A 15,361-nucleotide genomic window follows, 5' to 3' on the forward strand; every position below is an offset into this window, starting at 1 on the left:
CATCACCACCCACTTGTCTGGCCACCTGAACAATGCCTTTCACTTCTTTGTCAATTGTCAGAAAACCCTTAAAATCGTTCACACACCCTTTCCATTAGGTTTCACCAACGTGCGTTGACTGTTTCAGGCTTGATTGCATTACTTATATTAAACAGGCAATGGATGCAATCAGCAATGTTGAAGGAATTCCAACACTCCATCACATTAAGTTTGGGATCAGCATCCATAGCGCTACATATCCGTGAGAATGTAAGAATTGCGTACGTGGCCTTGAAACAGAAAATCACGCCTTGGTCGAGAGGTTGGAGGTGGTATTGTGGGGGAGAAAGACGATTTCAACGTCATTATGCGCAAACCGGAGTGCCTCAGGGTGGCCAGGAGCATAGTCTATGATCAGCAACACTTTAAAGTCAAGTCCTTTCTCTTCGAGGTACCGCTTGACCTCCGGAATGAAACACTTGTGGAACCAATCCAGAAATAATGCTGTCGTCACCGAAGCCTTTTTATTTGATTGCCTTGAACACAGGCAAGAGATTTTTGTTCTTGCCTTTTAGGGCACAGGGATTTGCAGCCCTGTAGAGCACGCCCGGCTTTATTAAATGCCTAGCTGCACTGCCACAAAACAACACAGTCACATGGTCTTTAGCTGCTTTAAAGCCAGGGGCTTGTCTTTCTGATTTCGAAATGTAAGTGTGGTTGGGCCTTTTTCTCCAGAAGAGCCCAGTCTTGTCAGCATTAAAAACTTGTTCCAGAAGATAACCTTTTTCGTCTATGATTTTCTTTTATTGTTCAGGGTAGGCTTTTGCTGCCCCTTCATTGGCAGATGCAGCTTCACCAGTAGTCTGGACATTTTTGAGGTTGAAATGGTTCCTAAAACTGTTAAGCCAACCTTGGCTGGTTTTGAATTCCTTCTCATCGGAAGGCTGTCCCTCTTCAGTGGTAGGTTTGAACAGCGCGTAGAGGCTAAGAGCCTTTTCTCGCAACGTGCTGCCATCGATAGGCACATGTTTATGGTTCATGTCTTCCAGCCATAAGTTTAATGCCTTTTCAGTCTTCACTAAAGTCTTATAACGCACCTTGCTCGTCACCTTAGAAGTTACTGGAGCACTTGATGCCATAGCTTGACGAATTTCTCTCTCTCAAATCTTGATGGCACAGATGCTAAATTCGTTGCGGCCACATTTACACGCCATGTTGGAGACCAACGTACCATCTCTCAATAAGTCCAACACAGCCACTTTTTCCTCCAGCGTTCAAACAGATCGCTGTTTCTTTGGTTGAGCACCAGATGAAGTAGTTGGCTTGCGTTTAGGGGCCACATTGTATGAAAAATACGTATCTTTAAACACTAGAATCACACTCAGCGCGGCAAGATGCTCACACTAGGAGAGGCATGCGGGAACTGAGACCAATTGAGGGAACAGCAGATTCATGTCTCCCATCTTACGCTCATTGAGTGGAATGGTGGGCAGAATTGCCTGCACTATTTACAGGTATCTTTTTTTTTTTTTGTCGAGCGCGTACAGTTGAATTCACGTAAATTAAATGCGTGTATCATGCGACTCACCTGTACTACCGCAAGGACGACACATTTCCGTTTGCCTTTTAGGGACTCTCAGGCGTTTGCAGGACTTCTCCCCGAGTATCATGAGAATTCCTTGACTCCCAGTGGGAAGAAGGGAAGCTATGTTAGAGCCCTTCTCTCCCCTGTGAGCTGAGGGCCCTTTAGTTTCTGGGGACAGGGAGAAGAGGACAGCTTTCAATCCTTTCAGGGGTTTTTCTCCCTCCAGCTCAGGTCTGTTGTGGGACTTACCCCTTGAGCAGGCTTGATTCTCTCACTGAAAGTTCATTAGCGCTGGATTGGTCTTTTCTGCATTAGAGTCGTCGTTTCCTGGGGCAGAATGGGGACCTAACATGCCGGTCTGACTCTGAGCCCCATACCCTGGCAGTGCAAGGGTCGGGTGACTGACAACATGCGAGGCATAATTCACACTCTGCAGAGCTTTGAAGTGCTGCTTCACAAAGGCTTCATAAGTTGGGTGTCTGCAGCACAGTTCATGTAAGGCCTGAGTGGGTGCACAGGAGTTTGGCAGGAAGGAGCCGCAGTGGCAGATCCATGTGGTTGAAGCCACCATGCTGCTATTTACCAGGGAATGGGAGGAGGAGGAGGATTATAAAGTTGCAGCTGCATGAAAATTAATAAAAACAAAGGTTTTAAAAAGAAAATGGTCAGGAGACACTGAACTGCCAATTTTTTCCACAGCAGGAAGCAGAAAATCTGGTGGCCTGAGCTGAAGAGTGGAGCCTAGTCCTGGAGCCTTCAGCACCACCACTGGACTGCCTCCATATTCCACAGGTGAGGGCATTAGTCCATGAGTAATCACTGGGGAGAGAAGTTTTGCAACAGAAATATCACTTACCTTACGGCCTTTTGAGCTTGTGGATCCTCAATTTCTTTAAAAGAAACTTTTTTGACAATGATGCCCGGAGAATGACCTGCACTGACAGATTTTTCTTCTTCCAGTACAAGATCACGGAATGACTTTGGCAAAGCTGAATGTAATGAAGATGCCCTTTAAAAAACAACAACAACAAAAAGCTCAACATTTTAGACTTACATTTCTCAAGACTATATTTGTGAGTTGTATTAAATATGGGCTAGAGATCTACATGTTTTCATGTCACCAAATATAATTTTGCTCATCAACATATCTGTCAGGAATTTTGCTGTGAATATGGCTCAAGGAATTCACTTAGGGGTATACCTACACATTACAATATTTAATAATTTTTAATTGCTAAAATCTAGGGTTAAATACAACTAACAAACATTTGTGTTCTGTCAATAATAGAAATAATTAACGTGTTCACTAACATGATTGTTAACCGTTGTTAAAACGAGACTAAAATGTCAAGTGTAGCTATATGCTTGTAGTGTCAATTTTACTAGATCACAGACGGCAGACTCCTTTGAAGATAGAAGGCTTCGTTTTGTAAAACCCCAATATCAAATATGGGCAAACCCTGGTCCACAAGTTTCAGTAGAATCCTTACTCTATTACATTACATTATATATGCTATGCTGGGTACTCCCCTAAAATAAATATTTTGTTAAGGAAAAGTATAGATGTGTAGTATGGGAAAGTAACTGAGATGAGGAAAGTAAATTCCTACCATGAATACCCAGATCCATGCATTTTCCCCCTGCTCACCCCAATGTGTCCATTGCCCCTTTATTACTGATCTCCAGAACTAATGCAGGATAAAGAATCAACCTTCTAGATAAGTTTAGGCAGAAGTAGTTTATTTTTTGTTGAAGTGCAAATTTCTTGGTCTAAGATATAGTCAAGGTCCAGACTCCAGAGAAAAATAAATATTAATAATAAGAAGTAAATAAAAAGATTTCAGGGCGTGTTCAAAAGTGTCTGGCGGTCCAGATTTGGCCCGTGGTCCACTTACTGACTATCCCTGAGTTAAGGGAAGGGAGGAGAATGACTAACATTCTACTCAAAAGCTATTTCTATTTACAGGAGAAAAGAGTTATCACAACTTTATGATTCCCTCCTGTCAGGATCTCAGGCATCAATCCTGCATGCACTTAAACACATGCTTAACTCTACTATCATGAGTCGTCCCATTCATTTTAAATGGGACGACTCATGGTAGTCGTGTTAAGCATGTGAATTTCATTTAAAAAAAAAAAAAAGCCAGATTTTTTTTTACTTTTTAAAAAGATTATTTCTTTAATGCAGAATACTATCTACACCAAGGCAATGTTGGGTGAAATATAAACCTGTATCATGACCAAAGCAAGAAAAATTAAACATCTAGAAAACCAAACAGCAAGCACTGTTCAGGGAAATCTCAAACACATCAGGAACTGAACAGTTTAATACTACTTCATCAACCTGATGTACGCTTAACCTCAGGATTCAGCCAAAATTCAGCCAAATTCAGTTTTTCTCTACAAGTGATTTAAGCTATTACTCACAAATGCTCTAATGCACTCTTCTTCCTTTGCATGATTCAAGCAGTGCAAAGGGAGCAAAGCAAGTCACCAGCTTGGAATTCCCCTGACGTAGCATGTGAAGAGTCAGCGTGCACCTACTCCACTCCCACTACAGTCTTGGCATATGAGAGTTAGAAAGATATGACCAGAACATGCTGGCTATCCCCAGACAGTCCCTTGTGGTCCATTATTAGCTGGCAGAGGTTACAGGAGCCTCTTCTGGGACCAGTGCAAAACCCGCTAGAGAATTAGAAAACCTAACTAACTTGCTCCATGTCCCTCCTTGCCACAGCTTCATCCAATGGCAACTGGGCACAGCAGCGAACCGGCATTACTATTTTTTGTCATTTTCGGTAAAAACAAAATGAAGCTTATGAAAGCGTTACAGCCTAGCCAACAAACAACTAATGGCTTAAATGCAGTATCTTCACTAAACTCATCTTGCTTTGTGCACTGCACTTTCCACCTAATTTGTAACACACTAATTTAATTTGACCAGACTGTCTTTAAGAGAAAAGATATTTTAATTGTATTGAAGAAACTTAAAAAAATCTTATTCCTGGAATTTTGGCTGTACACAAACAAGTGTGAAGTTTCTTTATAGAAGAGCTATTGACATTCTGGTGTGTTATTGAAGGCACTTTTGACAGATGGAGCACCAGTATGGACTTCAAAAGTATTAAAATATATTATGATGCACAAAACATATTTTTTGCAACTAAAATATCGAGTTTTAATTGTTGTAAGCCTCCATTCCAGATAGACTCTAGGTATCTGAACCATATACACATATGTATCTGAACTATATATATATATATATATATATAACATCCAAATAATATATACACTACACACACACACGTAACATATGTATCTGAACCATACATTATATATAAAATCCAAATAAGGCTAATATTTTGTTTAATTTCTTGTGGGACATGGGAGTGTTTCAAAATAAAAGTACTCCTGACAAAGTTTATTATTCTCTACCAGTCTTCAAAGCACTTGATTTTAGCTTCAATCCCCCAACCTGTGAAATTGGAAGTTTCTTTTGGCATAAAAGAAAAGAACGGTAAAAGTTATATGGTGTCTTTTAATCAACCAAAGAAAGTGCCAGAAGGTCCCACACCCTTCTGGCAAATGTTCTTGCCAGTAAAGCTGCTGAATTTCCAAGACAAGTATCTCCTTTCATTGGAACACAAAAGCTCTATAAGCTCTCAATATACTGCATACATGAAAAGCAGAGTTTGTCATCAGATGTACTCTACATTTTGGATAAAAAGATCCACATTCCACATGGGTAAGTGATGCACCCAAGCTTACTGTTCTATACTTTTACAGAAAAAAAGATGACGTGGATGATAATTGTTAATACAACTTTTTTTTTTTTTTAAAAGAACTAGCACAAGCAACCAATAGTAATATACAGTTTGCCTGTTGAAGTTTAAACTTTATCTAACAAAGTTAATTCCCCTTTCCAACAGCTAGGCTATTTGAAACATTTATAGATTTCTCACTGATTCTCTGCTTTAACTCTTGGTTTAATCAAGATTTTCCATCTAAGTAGGCACAGACAGAGGAATATTGTAGATGAACATTTATAGGCATATGTGGCCACATGAAAATTAAACCAGAAAGTTATCCTTCAGTGGAAGATGCACTGGCCTTTTCACTTAAGATACCTGGGCCTGCATCACACACTATATAAAATATTTCAAAAGACTGATTTAGTAAAAATGTGCCCAACAATCTCTGGGTGCTTATACATTTAATATAAAAAGACACCAATTAACCAAAAGAATTGACTAAAAGTCAGCTCCCGCTAGCCAATAAATTAAACTTCAGCCACTAAAACCAATTTCTGGGAAAAGTTGGATGAACAGATGCCTTCAAACACCCTACAAAGCTTAATTCATCCTTTGTTGGACCACTGAGGAAAGTAAGTTTTGAAAAAAAAACCTCTCAGCTTGACATAATGTACATGATGTACCATCTTAAAGCAGAGCTAAAGCTCACTAACGTATGTACGAAAGATAAACTGCATCTGCCCCAAAATTACAGCACTTACTCTGAATCCAGAATTATTTGATAAAATGCAAATAAACAGTAATTTTTTGTGATAAGACAGATTTTCAAATTAATATTAAGAAATGTAACGTGTCAAGTATTTTCTTTGTCCAGAATGATTATTAATAATGGAACACCACAAATTCTTCAGACTTTCCATTCAATTGACATTAGTTAAAATACTGTGCATAGGTTATACAGTAACTCCTCACTTAACGTTGTAGTTATGTTCCTGAAAAATGCAACTTAAGTGAAAAGATGTTAAACAAATCCAATTTTCCCATAAGAATTAATGTAAATGGGGGGGGTTAGGTTCCAGGGAATTTTTTTTCACCAGACAAAAGACTATTTTATATATATATATATATATATATACACACACACACAAAGTTTTAAACAAACAATTTAATACTGCTACACAGTGATGATGATTGTGAAGCCTGGTTGAGGTGGTAAAGTCAGAGGGTGGGATATTTCCCAAGGAATGCCTTACGGCTAAGTGATGAACTAGTAATTGACTGAACCCTCAAGGGTTAACTCGTTAGTGTAGCCTCACACTCTACAAGGAAGCATGAATGGAGGGAGGGGAGACAGTATGGCAGACAGAGACACACACCATGCGTGTGATAGAGAGATCCGCATTGCTCCTTTAAGTACGCTGACCCCACTCTAAGTAGATCAGCAAGCTGAGATGGCAGCTGCCAGGAAGCTCCCCCCGTCCTGAGCCGTCGTGTGTGTCCCCTGCTCTACGGAAGATGGGGTAAGCGGGTGCAAGAGCAGGAGAGAGGGGGACACCCTGACATTACCCCCCTCTTGCCCTCTCCCCCCACCCTGCACAGCAAGCAGTAGGCTTGGGGAACAGCTCCAAGGCAGAGGGCAGGAGCAGCACACGGCAGTGGCGGGAGGGACAGCTGAACTGCAGGCAATCGATAGCCTGCTGGGCAGCTGCCGCACAGGGAACTTAGGTGAGTGGGGAGCTAATGGGGGGCTGCCGGTCCACCCTGGTTCCAAGCCTTCATCAGCTAGCTGCAACGGGCTGCTCTTCCTGCAAGCAGTGGACAAAGCAGGCGGCTGCCAAATGACTATGTTATAAGGGAGTATTGTGCAACTTTAAACGAGCATGTTCCCTAATTGTTTCCTTATTAAGTTGCTGATCAATGTTAACCAGGATGACTTGAAGTGAGGAGTTACTGTACTATAATTACAACCTTTTTTCAAGTAACTAATGACTATGATATTAAATTGCTATACTGCTATAGTGCTCCTTGGAAAAGAGATGACTAAGAGGGGATATGATAGAGGTCTATAAAATCATAACTGGTGTAGATAAAATAAGTAAGGAAGTGTTATTTACTCCTTCTCATAACACAAGAACTAGAGGGTCACCAAATGAAATGAATAGGCAACAGTCAACCAGAGGAGCTCCTTGCCAGAGGATGTTGTGAAGGCCAAGACTATAACAGGGTTCAAAAACAAAAACTAGATAAGTTCATGGATGGATCACTTCTTAGAATCATAGAATCACAGAATATTAGGGTTGGAAGAAACCTCAGGAGGTCATCTAGTCCAATCCCCTGCTCAAAGCAGGACCAACACCAACTAAATCATCCCAGCCAGGGCTTTGTCAAGCCGGACCTTAAAAACCTTTAAGGATGGAGATTCCACCACCTCCCTAGGTAAAACCCATCCCACTTGATGATTAGCTGTTCTGTTCATTCCCTCTGGGGCACTGGGCATTGGCCACTGTCAGAAGACAAGACACTGAGCTGGAGGACTGAGGTGTACAAGCATTATCAGACACCAGGAGGAAGGTCCTCTGGTGAGGATAAAGAAGGTGTTGGGAGGAGGCCATGGGGAAGTAGCCCAGGGAGTTGTAGCTGTCACACAGCTGTTCCAGGAGGCACTCTAGACAGCTGCATTCCACAGGGCCCTGGGCTGGAACCCGGAGTAGAGGGTGGACCCGGGTTCCCCCCAAATCCTCCCAACTCCTGGTCAGACACAGGAGTCGTCGACCTGGACTGTGGGTTCAGAAAAACGGCCAAGCTGAGGGCTGCCATGAAGCTCCCAGGCGAGCAAATCCACCAGTAAGCGCAAGCCCCACCAAGGCAGAGCAGGAACTTTGTCACAGAACATTGAGCCACAATCACCATCACCAACCACAATTCCTGTTTAAAATTTTTAAGCTAAATGTACAAAAGTAGAAACACCACTGTTTTCTTGTAACTAAATAGAAGTTGTGACATCTAAAAAAAAAAAAAATACTGCCCCAAAGGAACCATCAACACAAAGATAAATAAACTGAGTTAACTAAGATGACATACCATGCGCTCCCTGGTTTTGTAACTTTCGTAGGTGTGGGTGGCGTGGCTGTAATGGAAGTAGTTTCCAGGCTGTTTGTAACTGAGCCGTTATCCTTAGCCGCCATGGCAATCATTTTTCTTTGCTTCTGAGAAAGCCTGATTCCATGAGAAGCAGGTTTACTATGAATTAAAATGACAATTGGAAAAAGAGAAAACAACCGATCATTTAAAATACTAACCTCAAAAGACAGGTTATCTACCAGCACCCCTTATTCGAGTGTATCATCTACATATTCACACTTGAAGCACTAGTGCCTCTAGCGTCGAGTTGCAGAATCTTCTGAAGAGCAGTGCCCTTTGAGGATACTCTCCCTTCCCTCCCTGCCCCTTTCAAGGATCCCTAGAGCATAAAAAGTAAGGACTGGCCCAGACATCCTTCAGTTCCTTCCCTAGTTCAGGAAATTCTTTCCCAAGACTCCAAAGAAGAGGGGAAGGGAAGCAGCAAGTGTCAATATGCAGTGGCAATACTAAGAGCAACAGCTGCTGGTAGTAATTTCTCTCCCTCCCTCGAGCAGCCTCTATAGTCCCACTTGAGGAAGACTCGAAAGCAGTACAATTCTATGGAAGGTGGGCTGAGAGTGTAGGTGAACGCTGTTTGCAGAACTAACAAAATGAACATCAAAAAGAACAGGAGTACTTGTGGCACCTTAGAGACTAACAAATGTATTTGACCATAAGCTTTCGTGGGCTACAGCCCACTTCATTGGATGCATAGAATGGAACATATAGTAAGAAAATTACATACATATACACACACACACAGAACATAAAAAGGTGGAGTAAGAGGCTAATTAATTAAGATGAGCTATTATCAGCAGGAGAAAAAAAAACTTTTGTAGTGATAATCAAGATGGTCCATTTATACAGTTGACAAGAAGGTGTGAGGATACTTAACTTTAGGGAAATAGATTCAATATGTGTAATGACCCAGTCACTCCCAGTCTCTATTCAAACCCAAGTTAATGGTATCTACTTTGCATATTAATTCAAGCTCAGCAGTTTCTCATTGGAGTCTGTTTTTGAAGCTTTTCTGTTGCAAAATTGCCACCTTTAAGTCTGTTACTTAGTGGCCAGAGAGGTTGAAGTGTTCTCCTACCGGTTTTTGAATGCTATGATTCCTGATGTCAGATTTGTGTCCATTTATTCTTTTGCATAGAGAGTGTCCGGTTTGGCCAATGTACATGCTCTAAATAACAGGTCAAGAGTGTTAGTGACTGAAATTTCCTCTCCTGAATTGAGATTGAGACAGAGACAGATTGCTTAAAGCACATATAGGTGCCCAAGTAGCATCTTTGGAAAAAGATGATGAAAACAATAAGAATCCATCTGATGCTTTACCACTCATTTAGTTAAGTACACCTTGATTTCTCAGGTGACCAAATACCTACCAAATCATAAAAGGCATGAGAAAGATACTTGTCAGACTACAGTCAGACTAGGGGCCTGAAAGATTAAACCAGGGATGACATTTTTTAAACTGGAAATTGTGGTGAAGATATGCATAGGACCACTTTTTCTAACTGAGCTTATGCAGACTCAGCCTTCTGGACTGCATCTCACCAACAGCCTGTCCATATTTAAAGCTATGAGGAATGCCCTTTTACATGGCATAGATGACATACACATGTGAATCAGAGCAAAGATCCTAAGAGTTTTGTGAACGAAAGATTTCAATCTCATGGCAAAGGAGAGTCATGCACCAGAGGGAATAACCCAAGGACAGCTCAAATAAATCCATCCACTGCAGAATTGCTGAAAAGGGAAGTCAAATTTGCTGTGTCTCAGATATCACAACTTCCAGGTAGCATTACTAGTACATGGAGTAAGTCTTTCATAAAACTAGAGGACTGTACCATTCCCCCATGCATGTGACAGTAGTTGCTGACATTACAACCAATTCAGTCTCGTAGAACTCAAAACAGTTCTTCAAATGTTTGAAGTGTAATATATCAAAAGTAAGAGAAGAGCATCTCAGATTCATTCTCTTCAGCTACTGCAATGGGGAAACTTCGATATTTACTGCAGAAAGTTTTTGTCTGCTTGGTTTTTCAACAGGATCTACTAGACTTCAGAATAAACCTCCCCATAAAGCAACTCAGTAATTCAGAAGTCAGGCTGTCAACCTGAGAAGATTCAGGCTCAAATGGATACTTTCACCCCAGGTCTAAGACAAAGAACAAGGAGAATGGAAAACAGGATTTGTGGTACTAAAAAACTAAGATGTCCAAAGATGAAAGAGCCAAGACCAATTAAGGCAACGGACAACTTTTTGGATCCATTGTGACTGACCCCCAGACAGACCTCCTCAACCAATGGAATCAGAGGGAAGGCAGAAGAATTCCAGATTCCAGTAAGAAAGAGGAGTATGGTCAATGACAGTGGGTTTTGTTTGACCCTGAGGCAGAATTGGAGACAATAGGTGTTCACTGAATTAAGAAAACTCGCTGGGATATATCCTCAGTTGATAATCTGAAACTTTCACGTTAAGTATTTTTCCATTGGCCATTGTGACTACCTGAGTGCACATTCAGGTAAGTTTACAAAAAAAAAAAAAAAATATGAGAACCCTTTTGAGGTATCTAGTACAGATGACCAAGTTCAAGAAAGGATGAAGGCCCACAGAGGTCTTTCTAGCACTATAGCAGAATAGGTCTGAGGCTGAAGGGCCAAAGATGCAGCACCAGGAAGCCCAATATGACTGGAACGGAGACTTCCATTGCAAAGGTGTCAGGAGTTGCGTCCACTCCCCACAATCTCCAAACACACACAAGCTGCTCTGGAAATTGAGAGGCTCCTGTCAATGTGCAGTTGATCATGCATAAATAGGAGAAGCATGCAGATCCAATGATCCAGCATTGACAGGTGATAGCGAAACAGACTGCCAAATATCTAGTACCGTTGACAACAAGCTACATTAACTCAGATGGATTAGGAGATCCTATTTTCACTACAGCTGGGTAGAGAGCCACTTCAACTAACCGTTCACCAAAGTAACTGGTGAAACTAAGGACATTAGTGCTCTTGGTATTAGGCAAAACTTCAAAACTAGTAGTTCACTAGTACTCAAAGGTGCGGGATTATCAGCACCGGACTTTTGACATGGATGGATCTGAGGACCTAACACTGCCAATGCTGGCACCAGAATACTTCTAGCATGTGGTTTAGAGTAAACTGCAAAATCTTCAGCACCAAATTAGGCTGAACCAGACTAATTTAGGGACTTCTGTTTCTCATTGAGTACGCTAGAAAATCACTGAGCTGAGTCATCTAGGGACTTGGACATTGCTTCAAGGCAGATAAAGAGCCACTTAAGTGAGCAGTTCTCTTAAGTCAATGCTGGACTTAATGCCAAACTTAGTTAACTGGGCCTATGGACCCTCCCCTCATCAGCAGAGATGTCGGAGGCAGCTCTCTCACTTTGTGTGGGTCCAGATACCAGGCACCTTTTTTTTTTTTTTTTTTAAAGAAAAAGAGGACAGCTGACTCATAATTTAACCAAAAAATAACCCTGAAATGGCAACTCTGCCATTTCAGGGTTATTTTATGTTTCTATATATCTCCAGTGAGGACACGGCAATCCTAAACTCTTCAGCCGTTAAGAAACTGAAGGGTAATTGGGACTCTCTCCCTTTTTGTACTTTCAGAGTCCTCCACGATGGGAAAGTGGGATGCATCCCAAGGGACACTGCTCTTCACAAGATTCTACATCTTGGCACCAAAAGTGCCAATAGCATAGCACAAAGTGGAATATGTAGAGGCCACTTGAAACACTAGAAGTCTATATGTTGGGTGGTTTTCGTGTTTTTAGGGTGGAAGAGAAGTCAGTTGCTTGCTTGGGCATACAAGGAATGAGAACTTCCTCCAGACATTACACTGTCACATTGATCCTCATAGCGAGATGGTGGAGGCTGCCCAGGATGTTCCCCTTTCTCTGATGAAGGCAGAATCATTGAGCACTGCCACATGTGGCCGATGACTTCAAAAAAACCACTAAATTTTTGGTTTTGTAGGTGCAGTTTTGCTGAGTGTTTCTGGTCTGATGTCTTGCTTTACCATGAGTTTTGTTTCCAAAATGGTCTTCTTATTTCATTCTATCTTGTGTTAGCTCCCTAAAATCCACAGAAGGGTGTCATTCAGGCTAGTATGTGGGAAAAAAAATCCTGCAAAATGTCCAATCTGCACTGAAATCTTCTCCCCCATCCACACCAGTGGTACTCTTTGGGAAAATACCATGCAACTGGGGAGGCTGGAGGAGGTGGTATGAAACAAATGATACCCGGAGAGCAACCAGATGGAAATTTAGATTATTTTTGAGTGGGGATGGACAGAGAGCAGAAAGGTTGGCCAGCTAGGCCACTGATCCCACATATGATCTGTTATTTTATTAATCTTTCCATTTATGTCTCCAGAGTCCAACAAAAGGTTCTGCACTAACTAGATAAATCAGGCCACTGCAGACAGAGATGTTCATTTTAAATGCATGCACAGAAATCCATAACAAAATGAATAAACAAAGCTGTGCAAACACAAAAAAGGACAAGAAGATTTTTTTCTTCTTTTAAATCTCAAACCATCTGAACCGCTAAGTAAATCCATAATGGCCTATTCTTCAACATCTCTCCTTTTTTATAGATATTGGTTTTTTACCAACCCTGCATTTGTCTTTGGCATAGTTCCACACTTCTGCATATTTTCTTCAAGTTCCATGATGGTTCTTAGATCCACAGCAGGAGGGCTGGCAGGGCTGAATGAAAAATAAAAAATTACCTTTCAAGGCATTCATTTTTACTTACATTCCACAGTTTCCAAACTTCACTGAAATCTTCTACGTCATACTTAAATTATACATCCGGGTACCATCGTATGTCTATTTCCTCAATTATGGCAAACCTCAAATAGAATGTTTCTGACCAAAAAAAAAAATTTTCTATATGTGTATATACAGAATACACAAAAATACTTCCAAGATTCATTACAATGTGAAACAAGAGGCAAAGTGTGATTTACTTTTTAAAAGCCATTGTAAATAAGATATTTAAAATTAGGAAACTTGTTCAGTAGTTGGCTAGTAACTTAAATATTATGGAGACACTGGTCACAACTCCACAGTTAAGGCAGAATTCCACTTTACACTTAAAGAAGCGATTAAACCTTATTGTTTTGTATGGAAAATATTTGTTATCCCTCCCCCTTCCCAAATTACAGCACTTACTCTGAGTACAGTGTGAATTTTCTAAGAATTTACAAGTAAATCCTTAAATTTATAAGAGAAAATTAATATCATGTTTCTCCAAATGATCTTATTAAAACAACGCAGACACTTCAAACTTTCCTTATAGTTAAAACTGAAACCTTGTTATATGCTACATTTGAACAAATTCAACGTTCATACCATAGCTAATTTAACTGCTACAATTATATAGGCTACAACTCTTAAGTGGGGCCACTGTGATGGGCTAATTCAGCCACCAGCATCCCTTTACAGCTGATTTGTATGTAACAATGCTAGCTGTTTTAATGAATTGGGGGTATGAAAGAAATTGGACACCTGGGTGAAGAGTTTTCATTGGTAGGATTACTTGGCCCAATTGTCACAGCTCCTTAAAAGTTCCAAAGCCACAGGATAACCTAGGGCATTACTGCTTGAAAGGCTCCCCACGGCACTGCTGTCTTGGTTCCACTGTGCTTTGACATCACTGTCGGGGGAAATGAGGCAGGCGCATGCGGGAGGCATTTCAAATCACAGAGAAACACCGGGACCCTTGGACAGAGTTCTCCTTGTCCTCCCTTCAGACAGCATAGTCTAATACAAGACTCCAAACCAACCGCAAGTCAGTGTGACCCTTAATTTGCTGCTTTGTGCTCCTCTGGCAATGCAAGGCAGCTTAAACCAGATTAATAGCTTGTGTAGGCTGCTTCGGTGTCTCAGTGACTCTGCCCTTAAAAAGTAAAACATTAAAAAAGTGATTTAAGCTTGATATTTTTAAGTGACTTGAAGATATGTAGTATCACTTGGTAGAATTCTTTCAGTTTCTCATTTAGAGTTTATGTACAAAATTTAATAATTTTTAAAACCCAAGGTAATTCCCAGAGAAAAACTATGTTGAGATACAGCTACAGTTGGGAGTATATATCAACTAACTTAAGAACAAAAAATATTACAGGGATACAGTCTATGCCACTGAATGAGGAAGTAGGCTGTCTTCAGCATTATGCTTCCATCAGACAATGCTGCCACACAGCATCACTATAATTAATCATTCCCGTGGCTCTTCTCTGAACCCTCTCCAACTTAACATCCTTCTTGAAGTGTGGATCCCAGAACTGGATGTGGTATTCCTGCAGCAGTCCCACCAGTGCCAAATATAGATGTAAAATAACCTCCCTACTCCTACATAAAACTTTCTCCGTTTATGCATTCAAGAAATGCATTAGGCCTATTGGCCACAGCGTAGCCCTGGAAGCTCACATTCAGCTGAATGTACAGGAATAAGGTATTGACGAAGATGGTACTATACAAAACAGTACTATCCATCAGCAGATGGAACATTTTTACTACAACATAGTACTTAAGATTTTAAGTCAGACTATACCAAATGTCATTGGTATTGAGATAGGATCTTCAGTTATTGAGACCGGCCTGTGCAGAGGACTGCAAGTCAAGTCACTGAAGATTTCCAGTGCTTGTCAGGCTTACCGGGAGCAGATTTGGACAAGTCAGAAGAATGGCCTCTTCTTGGCCAGTATTAGGGACAATGACTGTTGCCAAGCATCAGCTGAAGTTCTCTACACCTTCTTACCCTGGGCAGCAGAAGTCACTGACTGACCTGAAGGAGGACTGCAGTGAAGGTCCAGAACGCTTCACTGAAACACAAGATCTCCTAGTGCCAGAAGAACCCTTAGCTCCTGAGATAGCATCTCTTGT

The 15,361-nt window shown here is 41.0% G+C and overlaps 1 protein-coding gene across 3 annotated transcripts in view; it reads right to left on the reverse strand.

Annotated features, from left to right (window-relative positions):
- The window catches only part of IBTK (inhibitor of Bruton tyrosine kinase), a 94,753-nt gene that overhangs the window by 16,623 nt on the left and 62,769 nt on the right, over positions 1-15,361 (reverse strand). For all 3 annotated transcript variants that reach the window (XM_048845149.2, XM_048845150.2, XM_048845148.2), the window contains 3 exons: positions 13,088-13,180; positions 8,398-8,556; positions 2,421-2,573 (listed from right to left, as the gene is read on the reverse strand). In XM_048845149.2, coding sequence (XP_048701106.2) covers positions 2,421-2,573; positions 8,398-8,556; positions 13,088-13,180 — 405 coding nt within the window. The remainder of the gene's footprint in view (positions 1-2,420; positions 2,574-8,397; positions 8,557-13,087; positions 13,181-15,361) is intronic.

The sequence above is a fragment of the Caretta caretta genome, chromosome 3, assembly GCF_965140235.1.
Source record: "Caretta caretta isolate rCarCar2 chromosome 3, rCarCar1.hap1, whole genome shotgun sequence".
Classification (NCBI taxonomy): domain Eukaryota; kingdom Metazoa; phylum Chordata; order Testudines; family Cheloniidae; genus Caretta; species Caretta caretta.